We start from the raw sequence: 14,694 nt of genomic DNA on the forward strand, positions 1-14,694 counted from the left end.
CACGGATACTTGGTAGAGTGGAGCTTTCTACCCGCCAGCAGGTGTTGGCACCTTGGCCGGAGCGCAGCCCGCATGTACCTGGTACAGGAAGACGACACCCAGGTCCCACTCTGCAACTGTGAGGGAGAGAGCAGGATGGAGGGGGCCACTTGTCCAGACAGAGACTCCAGACTCCCAGCGTCGGCCGTGGCAAGCGTGGGTGCGACTGCGTGGTACGCCACCCTCTCAGGGGCTCCGATGGGACTAATATTAGTGCTGCCAATCTTGGATAGGGGCCGCAAATCAAGCTCTGCCCGCTCACCCACGTTCTGGTCCTTGGCATCTCACCAACGACGTGACTAAGGCAAGGTACCACGGCACCTGGCTCCTCTCTTTTTCTCACCTCAGAACCTTGAAGTATTACAGTGGGTGAGGCTTGACTCTTGAGCAGGTCGGACGACGGCGATGGCGCTGCAGATAGAGTTAGGAAGGTCGTTTCTGCCATGGCTCAGCATAGCAAGAGCTATGAAGATCAATCGAGTCTTGGTACCAGACCTGAGAAGCGATACTTGACTCTTGTCAATGAACCCTCATGAAAGTGATCCGCTTCCTATGGATACCTTCAAAAGCACTACAACAACCTAGTCCTAATGGGACTCGAGAGCGGTATATTGTGGCAGGCACTCGATATTACATTGGACTGCATCTCATGCAGCTCTTGTCCCCTTGGCCGATATGTACATGTAGCCGTACCTTGCAGCCAATCCGGCCGTTTACAGATCCAGTACTCCGCACCATCACTAACATTATCCATACGTGCTATTCAACCCCCATGGTGCTAGGTATTCGCTGCTGTGCTAGGCGAAAAGAGGCTCTTACTGTTGGTTAAGAGAATTGGATGATTGCTCCGAAAGGGGGGCCAAGCCACCCCGGCCTCGCCTCAGTCTTGCAGTCTCACACATCGGGCCTTGACCTTACAGCCGCAGCTAAGGCAGGTCTCGGTCAGGTCTTGTCACCAGGGTCCAAATGACATCTCAATGCGTTTGTCACTTGTGGCCGTAGGCTGTAGCATAGTTATCGTCAAGTCTATCTTTAAGGCCATGGTCTCTGGCCATGTGGTAAACTAGGCCACCTCTAAACTCTGGAACTGGCACGCATTCTTAGAGCCGGTAACCGTGGGGTATACATACTGCCCTATATGACTATATGACTATATTTGGTGACATGAGCTGTGTATCTGAGATCTAGACGCACTATCTCTCAACGCTGCAATTTAAACTGGTCTTAAAAATAAGCTAGAAGCCGCAGGAGAAAAGAAGAAAAGAAACTTGCTTCCCTTGGAGGGAGGCTCATGCATTAGCACCATCCATACCTTAGCAAAAGTAAAGTAGTCCATACTGCTTCTGTCCGTCTTCTACGGCGAGCACTAACTTGTTGCTCTAACAAGATGGCATCATTCCTACTATGGGCACCTTCCTCGGCTGTAATTAATGTCAGACTCGCGCTTGCTTTACTGGTTACATACCCTTCTCGAACACGTGCGGACGCGGTTCAACACCCCATCATCCTGCCTTCCGTCACTATCCGTATCAGTCGGTGCTTCCTTCTCGCGAGGTGCCACGCTGCCTTCCAGGTTTGCGCGGGTAAGACCGCTTCGGATGGGATGCCGCCTGTAGTCGCACCTTCCATGTCACTTGCGTTTTCACATCTCCAAGTCTCAGACCCCCAAGACGTTGTCTTCTCTTCCCGAGTCCTTCACCCTGTGAGGGACCTTGACACCTGGACTATCGCGCTCTATACGAACAAGGTCCCCGAGACACCCGGCCAAGTTTGTCGCTTGTACTCTGTACATGCAACTCAGCCATTCCCGTTTCCTATCATCTGCATTCAAGTTGACTGCCCTTTCATCCCACGAGTCGCGAGCTGGTGGGACCCTAGGATTTTTCACTTGCGGATACCTTACCCAACCTAGACTTTGGATTGTCCTACGACTGACAAGCACAGCCCTCGCTCTTGTTCACGGCTCTTGTTCTCGTCGCCTCCAAGGACCGAATCCGTCGACGTGTCGCTCATCAGTGCGCCAAATTGGTGATGAATTGTTCCGGAAAGCGGAATCCGGGACGTGGGTGCTGGTCCCTGGGTCGCGGCTCCAAGCTGCCCCCTGGTCCTCCCATCGCCCTACTCTGAAAGATGGGACGCCATCTTCGCCATGCCACGCCTTGAGGCGCCTTTCGGGTTTACTCGGACAGATGGCAGATCGTGGACACCGGCTGCTCGGGTCCTTTGTGTGTTCGGGAGGCTGAAGCCTGCTCGCCTCACGTCCTTCATGCTTTCGGACATCATCTCTCGGCCCCGAAGAGTTCATTCCAACTTCTGCGTCTAGCCAGGTCTCACTTCAGCCTTACTCATCCTGCCTCTTGCGTGGCTGCCACACTCGCCGTACCAAATCCTTCCTCAGTACGACTATGTCCAAACTCAACGGTGACGAGTGCCGTGTGGCATGTAGCAAGTGGCATGTGGAACGACAATTCAGATACCGGAGCCGACAACTAAGCCTCGACTCAACACGCCGCTTCTGCAAAACCAAACCATCGATACGTGGTACACTCAGAAAGCTTCGAGTTTGTGTTTGCGACAAGGCTGCGACTTTTCATCTTGGAAAGGCTGACATAGCTGGGGATTGTCAATCTCTCATTGGGTCCGTCCGTCTGGATCTATTTAATGGGACATGCATCTTGTCTTGCATCTCCTTGATGTTGCTATTTGTGTTTTTTGGTCGCAGGGTTGCAGCTTGCTGTCCTACATTAACCCGTGACCTGTGTATACAGCACCAGGTATCCGAATGTTCATCAGACGAAAGTATTTACCTCCGGGCCGCTCGATGCTACACATTCGTACTCGCTCGACGAGTGAGTGATCACAGCCTCGATACCAAGCATTCTGTCAGCCAAAGTCTCCGCTGCAATTCTCCAGCTGGGGCTGCTGTTATTAGAAACTCAGTGTTTGGAGTGCTTCCCTGAATCGGCGGCTGATCAATTCGACATTCATGCGGTGCCCCGAAACTGGCCAGGCTGATCTACAAGAGGCCCAGTTTGTCTGTTTCAGAATGTTGATGAGATGGGTCCCGTACCCCTGTGCCGGCTGCCGGGCAGGCATTCCAGCAAATGTCTTGTTCGGGGGAGAGGCCGTCTTTCGATACTGGAGTACGGAGTACGGAGTATGGAGGTGGTGCTGGGGACGACACGCGTGCTCTAATCCACGCACACAGAGATGCCTGCCAAATGGACCACTTGCCAACTGACGGACCGATGGTCAACATTTGGTGATCGACTTTCACAGCCTCCTTTGCTGCTCCGCAAATGAGAGGCAGGGGCAATCCCACATTGGGATGGAAACGTCAATCGCCAACAACCAAAGCTGGCAAGGGATCCAGAACGACGTCTGTTTGTAACAACTACCGACGGATCGAAATTAAGTCGTGATGCTCCATCAACAGTCCAACGCGGACCCAGCGGTGACGACAACAGATCAGGAGTGAAGAGAGAGCACGGGGAGATTTCCCAGATTGCTAGATGTTCATACGGTGGCACCTGGCCCGAGTGCCACCTGTCTCCCAGTCCCTTGCACCGTTTTGCCCTGGCTCATCTTATTTCCTTAGCACACAAAGCACAACGAGCTCGCTGGCTCCGTGGGGGCAGCACGGGCATTGGCAAGGCGAGAAGAAATAAGAAAGACCAACTTCAAATCTCTTGAGACGACGATCGCTGAGTGAAAGGCGAGATGCAGACCACCTCGCACCAGCGCGGGAAACAACGATATCCCTGCTCGCATCTTGATTGGCGATGCACGAAGTTGATGAAAATGAGCAGATGGAACATGGGCTTTTGCAAGCAGGCGATTGGAGCGCCCCATCCCGCTAGGATAAAGTGCGGGTAGAGGCGACGGGACACTGGATCACAAAACTGTTGGCGTCCCTTTTCGGCTTGTCTCACTGGCGCAGAAGCAAAAGCAGCTTGAGGCGCGCCGGCATGAACGTGGTCCAAAACGTCGACGAATATCACGTTTCGGCTCTTTGTACTTATTCGTACGGAGCAAAGGTACGGTTGGGTATCTGTCTGCGACTCAGGCTCGGCCTTGGACGCGTACCCGACTCATGGAGAACCGCCGAGTTGTCGCCAGGCCGAAACGATTCACAACAAGCCCTGGTGTCATTGCTGCTGTGCGGGACAACAAATTGAACAAATTGAGGCAAGTTTGTTTTGCTGCTTTGCATGACGGCTTCTTGACGAGCTGCAGCGTGCCCACGGAGGTGGGATTGCGCTCATTTTATGAGATTACACTGAGCAGGGTTCCGTTATCGAAGACATCGCAACTCGGCTTAGGGCTCTCCAATCTAGACAATCTCAGAGAAGGCGGGCTGCAACAGGTCCAGACTACCCTACCTTAGGCGCCCCGTACTTCATGTCACCATGGAGGCTCTGTAGCACGCGAATCAAACCACAGAGAAACGTGGTCGACCATCTGGCTAATGTCCGAGAGATAGCCAAGATGAGTCGAATCCTTCCCCGGCCAACCATACCAACTTGGTTGGTCAAACCCCACGGTCCACGGAAGGATGACAATGTGGCGGGAGCGGCAGCGGCAGCGGCAACGGTAGGTACACAGACGCACACGAAAACAATGACAGGTGAAGGCTTGAAGCCCCCCAAGTCTGAGAGTTTGAGCGAAATGACGGACGGCAGCTGCCCGACTGGGAAATGGAGGCGAAAACAACGTGTGAATGCAGATTGACAGTGGGTTTTGAGTCGAATTATCAAAATTATTAGCGCAAGCCACATCGAAGGTCCAACCCACTTCCGAATGGCGGAGAGATTGGCACGCCACGCCAGCATCTGCCATCCGGGAACTGGCAGTTCACGGGTCAGAGAAGCGCCGCTCATTGCCAGGACGGTACAATATGGATTCAGCCAAACGCCTCTTTGGGCAACGACCGAAGTTGTCCAAGACTAGGAGTTCAGAGCAACAACGAGTTAGCCCGAAGAGGATCGTGAACTTCAGGAGCCAGCATAGGATCTGCGTTGCCGGGAGTCCGGGACAGGGTAAGGAGCGGCAGCGGGCAGCAAAGCCAGCACCAACAGCGTCCGGCAAACTGATGGGCAATTGACCATTCGGAAGCGTTGCTTTGACGGCAGGGCCAGGGACCCTGCAGAGGACGAGAGAGAGGCACATATGGTTGCTGTCGATGCCCTTGGGCCTTTCTGATCCATCTGTTCTGGTTTGCCGGCAGCTGATGAAGGTGCAGCATCTCGACGGAACCAACGCACTGTATCCCCGACGGGAGGCGGTCAACAAGAGACGTGCAGATAGGTTACCCTTGCCTTGGCGGTCTGTCACCGTCTACTGCGGTAGTGTGTGAAAAGGTGGGTGGGTGTTCACTGGTGGGTGCTGCGGCGCGCGAACGGTGCGTCGAGGCCGAATTAGACTGGAGATTTTCATCAATCAGAATGAGGAGCAGCAGCCGTGAGGTGTGTGTTTCCGAGTTTCGCGACAACCTTTCTACGACTACGGGTACGCTCGACATAGATTCGAGATTGGGTTGTGAACCTTGCGGGCCCTTCCCTGTGCCTGTCTGTCGTTGATTACACTACGGACGATCTGCATGTTTGAAAGTCAATCTCTTTGAGGTGTCAAATTGGTAGGGTGACTTGGCTAATAAGTCTGTCGCAGTCTGCTATGCTTCTTCCCGTCATGCCCGCCCGCCTGTATCCTTTGTTGTTACTTTGTTATGAGTCTCTGCCCGCTGCTAGTATCCATACTTACTTGTGTCTATGATGGAGGGGTTGCAACTTGCGGACCTATTGAGGGTGGATCATGAACTGTTCCTCTTGGGTTCTTCTACGGCCAAACACCAACCCCTAAGACTCCACCCCACACGACGGATCACCCCCTACGACAGATCACCCAATTCGGTACAATTCAGTCAAAAACCACTAATTCTACCTACTTCATTTTATAATATTACAAATATATAAAAAATACTTTTAGATACATAATATATAGTTTTCTTACTAAAATAATTTTTATAAATTATAATCTATTATGATAATCAAGATATTATTAAGTTAAATATAACGTTTTTTACTATATAAAAATACGATTTCTAACTTTATGAAAAATAAATAAAGCTAAGTATTTTCAAATATTATAATTTTCCAAATATTTTTCTAAGCTTAAATATACTATTTTTAGCGTTATACTAATTACATAAGCTTAGAAAATTCAAGTTTTTATAAATACTACTTATTATAATATAACTTAATATTTCTACATAATAATACTTATATTACTAATAAAAAGCTATTTATATAAGTTTAATTTAAATCTATTAAAAATAATTAACTTTAAAATTTTATTTTTTCTAATAAATAAAAGAGTTATATAACATAGTATAATGTTAGTGTTTGTATAGAAATTACTAGTAAATACTAACATTAAGAAGCATATTTTAAATCTAATATTATTATATAATATAATGTAAAATAATTTTTTTAAAATATTTTTCTATACTAAATATATTTCTTTATAGCTTGTGTATTTCTTAAAATATTTATTTTTTAATTATTCATATATATATGGAATAGCGGTTTTGGCTGAATCTGGCCGAATTGGGTGATCTGTCGTAGGGGGTGATCCGTCGTGTGGGGTGGAGTCTTACTAGTGTATTGGAACGGGTTGACGGGTGCGTGTACGTACGTGGTTAATGGGCACCTATGGGGGGAGGGGACAAGGAAAAAAATGGGAAAGTAGGGAACGTGTCCTCGAGTCCTTGGGGAAGCGAAGGCGAGTTTGCCTCCACATCTCTCTCCATTTCCCGGTTTCCAGACCGCACAAACGAGGACTGTGGATAGGAGGAACAGGACAAACCAGGCCAGGCCAGACCAGACCCAGGTGGATGGAGGGTGTATGGCCCATATCTTTCTTCCATCCCACCTTTGAACCTCAACACGGGCCTGATCTCGGATCATACTCACGCTCGCGGCTCACGTCTATAATGCCTCACTTTTTTGGGACCGTTGACGGCTGATTCGGGCTTTCAGCCCATGTCTCTCGAGGCTCGGTCTCACTAAACCTCCCTACGTACGAGTGGTACGGTCATGATCATATGGCTCAGTGCCTTTGCGTCGCGAGAAAGCAAGAAAAAACCCCACCCGTCTCTTATGATGTCGTCTGCGAAGCCAATTACAGGCAACCCACACTCTCAACTCTGTAACCCGCCGTGGGTCGCAGGAACTTACCCAGGCCCCGGTGCCGCTATTGGAGACACTCGGAGACTGAAATCAGTGGTATGCGGTATGTGTATCCGGATGGCCTGTCTTTTAAACGGTGCGCGATGGTGGACAAGCTTCTGGCAGCTCCACTGTGGTGGCTGTAACATTGGCATCCGTCGTCCTCTCGAGCAAGAGTCTCAGCTTTCAAGTGAGTCGAGAGTCTCCCCCTGTATTACTGTGTAAGGCTAGTGGTGAGCATACGGCCGCCGCGGCTTTCTTCTTTCTCCCGCTCCCACATGAAATCATGAAATGCCCAGACTTCCAGAGTCCAGAGGTTGGGGGTTCATATGAGCAAGGGGGGCAATGGAAAGGAAGCAAGCAAGGCAAGGCAGGCAAGCGTGTGGCGAGCCAGCACGAGGGCCCGGCCTGGGGTTGCGGTTCGCTGCCGTCCGCGCCGCCCGTCGACGTTCCCGTTCCAGTTTTGCTGTGCAGGCCAGGGCCTAGACCCCTGTGAGATGGAGAAGGAGAAGGAGAAGGAGACTGAGGTGGTCTGTCTGGCTCATGACGGACGAGGGAGCGAACTTGAGCCTGGGTGCGGGCTGTCATCTGCGGATAGACAGAGTGCGGCACGGGTAGTGAGAGGCCTGAGTCTGTTCCGTGGATGAGATAATGGGCAAATGCTAGCATGGTCATTCGGCGGCGGTTGCCACGAGGCAAGGAGAGTTTCTGTCAAATAAGACCTTGTCTCAAATTGTCGGGACAAGATGCGCCGGGACGTAGGAAACGATTTTGTTATACATAAAGACGGGATGCACACGCGCTTGGCCGCTTGCTTTACTTGAGAGCCTCGTTTGGTGACAGCGAGGCATATGGTGGCTGCAGATAAAGTAGCTTCGACGCCAGCCGCCAATTAGGTAGGTATAGCAAGCAGTAAATCTGACGTACGGTGTACCGGGGTGTCTCCACCATCTTAACCACACCTCGTCGAGACTCGACACTGGCGATTCAATTGGTGCTGGAGATCTATAGCGATAGCAGTATCTTGAAGAGAGAATCCCATTGGCAAAGTAGAAGAAGTGTACCCTTCAAACGGCAGCACTGGAGCGTGTGTGTTCTCTGCGGCAGTCGTGGTGTCGATGTTGCGATTATCTCAAAATGTGGGGGCGTGTCTAGGTACCTAGGTAGAAGAGCGCGGCGTGCCTTCCATGAGATGGTGGACGGAGCATCTTGGAACATGACACTAAGGCCCAGGTAAGGTACCTTAGGTATGTACATAGCAGGCACGGTACGTACCCTTTGGCACTTGGCACCCACCCATGAAAGACACCAATGTGAGCTTCATGTCCTTGACCAGGGGGCCCCGCCAAACCCCTTGTCCCAAATAATAATTTGGCCCCTCCATCACAGTTGCGGTGCGGGAAGGAAGCAGGAAGTAACAGCGCAGCAGCAGCAAGTGGCAGCAGAAGCAGCACCACCACCACCATCTTCCGTCCCCTCGGCCAGCAAGAACCACCAGTCAGTCAGGCATCTCATTACCTACCTCCCTCAGTCAGGAAGCAGGTACACACACCTCGCCTCCCAGTCGAGTTCGGTACCTGGGCAGTCTAGTCCTGGTGTGTGTCCCCTTTTTCTCTGGAACCGCTCGAAACCAAAAACCCATATCTACAGCAACGACCACGGCTACCACCTCCCGCGCGACTTTTCTTTCCTCCTCCTTCCTTTCTTCGCTGCCAATCCTCAACTTCGCTTTCTCTTCCCCCTCGGTGCATCACTTGCTCCTTGATCTTGCAATTCTCCTCTTGTTGCCAGATCTTCCTCCACAAGAGCCGCTCTCTTTCTGTTGCTGCTTCCCCAACACCTTCTACACACATCCCCCACCATGGCTGACATGTGAGTTATTCCTCCTTGTCCCCTTTCCGTCCCAAATGTCTTTCGCTTGCCCATTGCGCCCATTCCAGAGCCACGGCTCCGGATCTGCATGGCATTCCAGACGCCCAAATCATTGAAGAATCTCGACTGACTGTGTTCCCCCTCATTTAGCAACGTTGACGTCTTGGTTATCGGCGCTGGCCCGACCGGTCTCGGTGCTGCGAAGCGTCTGAACCAGATTGTGCGTCCTCACCGCCAAATTGCCACTACCCCAGCCCGCCCATTGTTTCAATGCTAACATTGACTGCAGAACGGCCCCTCATGGCTGCTTGTTGACTCCGCTGAGAAGGCCGGTGGTCTTGCTGGCACTGATACCACCCCTGAGGGTTTCGTGAGTGCCTCCTTGTTTCCCACGCTTTCCCTCGCAGCAGCAAGATTGCTCAGGAATCGGGTGTTGTTTAGCCAAAGAAACAATTTCTAACCAGCTTCCAATGAACAGCTCTACGATGTTGGTGGCCACGTCATCTTCTCCCACTACAAGTACTTCGACGACTGCATCGAGGAGGCGCTCCCCAAGGAGGATGACTGGTTCACGCACGAGCGTGTCTCCTACGTCCGCTACAAGGGCATCTGGGTTCCCTACCCCTTCCAGAACAACATCTCTATCCTGCCCAAGGAGGACCAGGTTAAGTGCATGAACGGCCTCATTGACGCCGCCCTCGAGTGCCGTGTCGCCGACAAGAAGCCCAAGGACTTCGATGAGTGGATTCTCCGCAACTGCGGTGAGGGTGTTGCCAACATCTTCATGCGCCCCTACAACTACAAGGTCTGGGCTGTCACCACGACCAAGGTAAGCCTACTTCCTCCATGCGAACAGACCTCTCTTGAGACTGGATCTGCTTGCTAACGTCAATCTCTCTACAGATGCAATGCGCGTGGCTCGGAGAGCGTGTTGCTGCTCCCAACCTGAAGCTCGTCACCGAGAACGTCGTCATGAACAAGGTTGCCGGTAACTGGGGCCCCAACGCCACCTTCAAGTTCCCCGCCCGTGACGGTACCGGTGGTATCTGGATCGCTGTTGCCAACACCCTGCCCAAGGAGAAGACTCGCTACGGCGAGAAGGGCACCGTTGAGAAGGTTGACGCCGAGAAGAAGATTGTCACCCTCAAGGACGGCACCAAGGTCCAGTACGGCAAGCTCATTTCTACCATGAACGTCGACCAGCTCGTCGAGCGCATGGGCAACCAGGAGCTCGTCAGCCTGTCCAAGGGTCTGTTCTACTCCTCCACTCACGTTATCGGTGTCGGTATCCGTGGCGCTCGCCCCGACCGCATTGGCGACAAGTGCTGGCTGTACTTCCCCGAGGACAACTGCCCCTTCTACCGCGCCACCATCTTCTCCAACTACTCTCCCTACAACCAGCCCGAGGCCGACGTCAAGCTGCCTACGCTGTACCTCGCCAACGGCGAGAAGGCTTCCTCTACCGAGGCCAAGGAGGGCCCTTACTGGTCCATCATGCTTGAGGTCTCCGAGTCCTCCATGAAGCCCGTTGAGCAGGAGAAGCTCCTCCAGCAGTGCATTCAGGGTCTTATCAACACCGAGATGATCAAGCCCGAGGACGAGATCGTCTCCACCTACCACCGCCGCTTCAACCACGGCTACCCCACCCCCTCGCTCGAGAGAGAGGGAGTCCTCAAGGACCTCCTTCCCAAGCTCCTCGACCAGGGCATCTACTCCCGTGGCCGCTTCGGTTCCTGGAGATACGAGGTCGGCAACCAGGACCACTCTTTCATGCTGGGTGTCGAGGCCGCCGACAACATTGTCAACGGCGCCGTCGAGCTCACGCTCAACTACCCCGACTTCGTCAACAGCCGCAAGAACGAGGAACGTCGCCTTGCCGCGTCATTCGCCTTCGGCTCCCAGGCCAACGGCATTCCCTCGCACAGCAAGTAAGCCTACCGTATGGTGGCGGAAGCTGTTAGAAAAGGAGGCAAAGAATTGCATTGATTTTTCAAGTTTCGTTGCTATAAAGCAATAGAAAGAAGCATGACCATGACCAATGGAAGGAGGCAAGCTCAGGAAAAAGGGAGCTGCTTTTGGCTAAGCATAAAGAGAATACCTGGGAGTTTTTACGATGTTGAATTGGGGCGGGGGAGGGAATATCATCCGGTGCGCCATACCCACGATGTTGATGTTGAAAGTCGTGCGCAGCTGTAGGCGTGGGGGGCCAGCTTGCCCTCGAAAAGGAATACCTACATAGAGTATAGATGTTTGGCTTCTACAATCTCACACCATTCGAGCATTTGTTTGTTCCACTCTGATATCGTCTTGTCGTCTCCCGTGTGGCCTCGGCGTCGGAGGTGCGTCCGGATAGCTGCGACCCTTGCATATGAAGCTGTAGTGTGACTGATGCGTAATGGGCATGCCAACGGAAACGGTCCGCCATCCGGTCGAACTAGCGTCTATCTGACAAAAAGTCACGATCCAGTGAGCCGTTGAGTTTGGCACCCTTGTCTCTGGCGTCTGACATGTCCTTGTTTGCTTGTTTTCTCGTTTCCCCCATTCTACTTAGTCAGCGTATTTCAAGCCTACGAGGCTCAAGTCATCAGAAGCAAGGAATCGAGGCTACCCATCACAAAATTCGGATGAGTTGATACGAGATTCTGCATCTTCGTCGTCTCCGTAAGTGCGACGCTGATTCTTGATATTTAGCTATGGAGTTCAGAGGAAACTGGTTCAGGGACCTATAGTCCTAGGCCAATATTGCACGGGTAACAGGGAATCGGTAGGCAACTCGGTCGTTGCGAGTGCTTTATTCTTAGTAATATCCCCAGACCCCGCGGGTAAATGGATTTGGGTTATTATCAGACGGAAATCGTGAAGAAAGTGGCGAAGTGGTTTATTGCAGCCAAGCGGGTATACACCAGTTTACTGATTTCGTCTTCTTCTTTCCTCGCACTCTTTTCTACGACGCTAAAGAAGCGACGCAGTCAAAACACAAAAGAAAAAAAAAAACTCAGGGTCCGAGTGAGGTGGGTAGCATCGTAGCACAGACTAGTTTGGCAGTGCGCCAATGACATCATTTTTTTTGTCTTTTGGCTTTAACTTGTTCGCCCTAAACTCTGAGGATTTTATGCCACGACTCAGGTATCTACAAGAAATCTTGAAAAAAAAAAGATGTTATGGATAGCTTCGATGATTCGATGCTAGTCTCGCCACTAAGTTTCTTGCTCACCGTCCCGCCAAAGACACCTTCGAGAATTTCCCTGAGAGCTGAAAATTTGGTACTAGAAGACTTGGAGGAGCAGGGGTTTGGGTATGTGAATGAGTCGCGACGGCTCCGTCAGTTCCACGGCGGCGGTGGGGGGGGGGGCATTTTATCTTATTTCCTTGGTGAAAGAGACGGCGTGGTTTCTACCCTGGTATTAAGAAACGGCTGGATGTTTGGTTCATATTGAGCGCTGGACCCTTTGATTGACTACCCTTACAGTAGGCGGACGTTGGAACCAGTGCTACATAACCTACCACAGAAGATGGGTAAACATGTCTACCTATGCTCTAACAATGACATGGTCAACTTCAGCCTTCGAGCCTTCAAGACTTTGGGCCAGCTGTTAGAATGGAAACGTTCAGCTCCGGCGAATGACCGGGCGTGCGGAAAAGATCAGCAAAGAAGAAGGCCTAGGTGTTGAGACGGGACAGTCAAGGAATCAGCGGTCAACGGTGCTCATTGCAAGGAAAAACAGGACGGGACCCGGGAGGTGGATGGGGGGAGGGAAAGCCGGTGGTGCTAAACTGATAGGTTCCATCATGGCGCGACGGACCTAGCGAGACGGAGAAAGGGCGACGGGTGGAAAGCGGCGGAAACGGACAAAAAAAAAGCAGGGAACAAAGGCTCCGGCAGTTCAGTGTGAGGGTGTGTGGCCAGATCTATCCGTAGATTTGAGAACAGACTGAAGGTTGTCTGTACCTCCATATCTCCCGTCATCTTTCGAGGTTCTGGCGAAAAGGCCGTCGGGAGCTTGGTGGGTGAAAGATGTGAGGCTCGTAGGAGTTTGGAGAGTTGAATAGCATGAGGCACCGCCTGTCGATTGACTGGTGGGCATGGATGGGCATTGAGGGTTTGAGCACAAGATGCTCTGTGTCACCCCAGTTAGCCCTGTTCATCGCTGTGAATGTGGACGGCTGAGAGCTCCGATGATCGACATTTTGTATCTGCGAGCTCGGCCAAACAGACGGTCGAGAAGGTGAGAACGTAGCGACGATTGTTTTTTGTTCCTGCCAATCATTGCCTGTGGTGGATGTTTACCCCTTTCTAGTACTGGATTTTGCATGCCTAATGCTTCGAGCTACCTCTGCCTGCCGGGTACACCATTCATGATTCCATTCGCGTTTATCTGGCGCTGACTGGAGACTGTTTGCCGTTGGAGCACCGGGAGATAGGAGCGAGCGATGATGGGCTGGGAATGCTTTCTGCTCAAGGGCCTAGAGCCCCCAAATAAGTGGATAGCTTCTCTCTTCCTCCACTGCTGTGACCAGGGGTTAGATTGGCATGCATCTTCCTTCTCCTCGTCTTGGTGATCTGTTTTGTTCATCTCTCCGAATTTCAGCGCAGGCATATCCGTTGCGGAGCCTTTTTCACAAGAGCACCAAATTCCTTGTTTGAGACTGCCTTACTGTGTGTTCGTACAGAGGAAAGGAGAAGGGGAACAAGGAGCCGCCTGAGGGGAACGAGAGGAACGAGACAAGGAAAGAACGCCGAGATGTCACTGGCGTGGGTCCTGTTTTTGTTTAACAGAGACACCAACGTTTGCATGTTTGACGAGGGGAGTTTGGGGAGGCGTTTGATACCTTCCATACTGGATTGGATGGCGGCCCCATTCCCTATTTGGCCTCTGACTTATTACGGCACATGCGTGTGTCGGTCTTGAAGTTGTCTGTTTTCTCCGGGTCCCTAACATACAAGCAACATGGGGTGCTCTGTATGCAAGTGCGACTGCTACTGCTACTTCCGGGTGTATGTAAGGTATTCTCTGCTTTCTTGGAACAATTCCGAGAGACAACTGAAAGGTTGCAGTGCCCGGAGTTGGCCTGGTTAGGTTCAAGTTTTCCAGGGCAGGTGGAGGCTTCCATTTCCCTTGAAAGCTGGAGAGATACGTCCCATTGCGAATGGATACCTTACTGAGGATGCCTTAGCACTCACGTACCTAGGTAGGTAGGTAGTAAGGTAAGGTAAGTATGTACTCCGTAACAGCTAAGGTGGAAGAGAACTTGGTGCTTGGGAAGGCGTGGGCTTGGTCCCTGGCGCTTGGAAGGTGCCCTTTGCTCCTCTTAAAAATCATTACGTACTCCACTCCTTAAGGGTGCTGCTGCTTCAGAACTCCAGCCTGCCCTTGCCCGCGCCTGTCCAGTGCCGCACCTTAAGCAACCTCCGGCTGCCCTGTCGCCGGATGCCACCATCGCTCAACGTCCCTGTGCAGCGTGCATCCTGCCCCATCTCGATCCTAAGTGGTCAGCAAGACGGCCAAGCAAAGGTCCAGTTCTGTTCGAGGTCCCAGGTGTGAAAGCGAGAGGTTCA

General features: G+C 51.8%; 3 protein-coding genes across 3 annotated transcripts; all 3 read left to right on the plus strand.

The window, feature by feature from the left end:
- Positions 1-1,426: 1,426 nt before the first annotated feature.
- CLUP02_00895 (uncharacterized protein) lies at positions 1,427-4,989 on the plus strand (the record flags this gene model as incomplete). Its single annotated transcript, XM_049279941.1, has 12 exons — positions 1,427-1,870; positions 1,984-2,054; positions 2,089-2,238; positions 2,285-2,888; positions 2,972-3,225; positions 3,319-3,422; positions 3,476-3,667; positions 3,749-3,905; positions 3,980-4,040; positions 4,106-4,405; positions 4,483-4,753; positions 4,823-4,989. The coding sequence occupies 12 exons, from the start codon at positions 1,427-1,429 to the stop codon at positions 4,987-4,989; spliced, it is 2,775 nt and encodes a 924-aa protein (XP_049135898.1).
- Positions 4,990-8,563: 3,574 nt separating this feature from the next.
- On the plus strand, positions 8,564-11,069 carry CLUP02_00896 (UDP-galactopyranose mutase; the record flags this gene model as incomplete). Its single annotated transcript, XM_049279942.1, has 8 exons — positions 8,564-8,578; positions 8,655-8,762; positions 8,830-9,010; positions 9,074-9,137; positions 9,288-9,357; positions 9,427-9,507; positions 9,616-9,966; positions 10,041-11,069. 8 exons carry the CDS (start codon positions 8,564-8,566, stop codon positions 11,067-11,069), a joined length of 1,899 nt encoding a protein of 632 aa, XP_049135899.1.
- Positions 11,070-14,566: 3,497 nt separating this feature from the next.
- CLUP02_00897 (uncharacterized protein) lies at positions 14,567-14,680 on the plus strand (the record flags this gene model as incomplete). The annotated part of the gene is made up of 1 exon (XM_049279943.1): positions 14,567-14,680. The coding sequence occupies one exon, from the start codon at positions 14,567-14,569 to the stop codon at positions 14,678-14,680; it is 114 nt and encodes a 37-aa protein (XP_049135900.1).
- Positions 14,681-14,694: the final 14 nt, after the last annotated feature.

Source organism: Colletotrichum lupini, chromosome 1 (genome assembly GCF_023278565.1).
Source record: "Colletotrichum lupini chromosome 1, complete sequence".
Classification (NCBI taxonomy): domain Eukaryota; kingdom Fungi; phylum Ascomycota; class Sordariomycetes; order Glomerellales; family Glomerellaceae; genus Colletotrichum; species Colletotrichum lupini.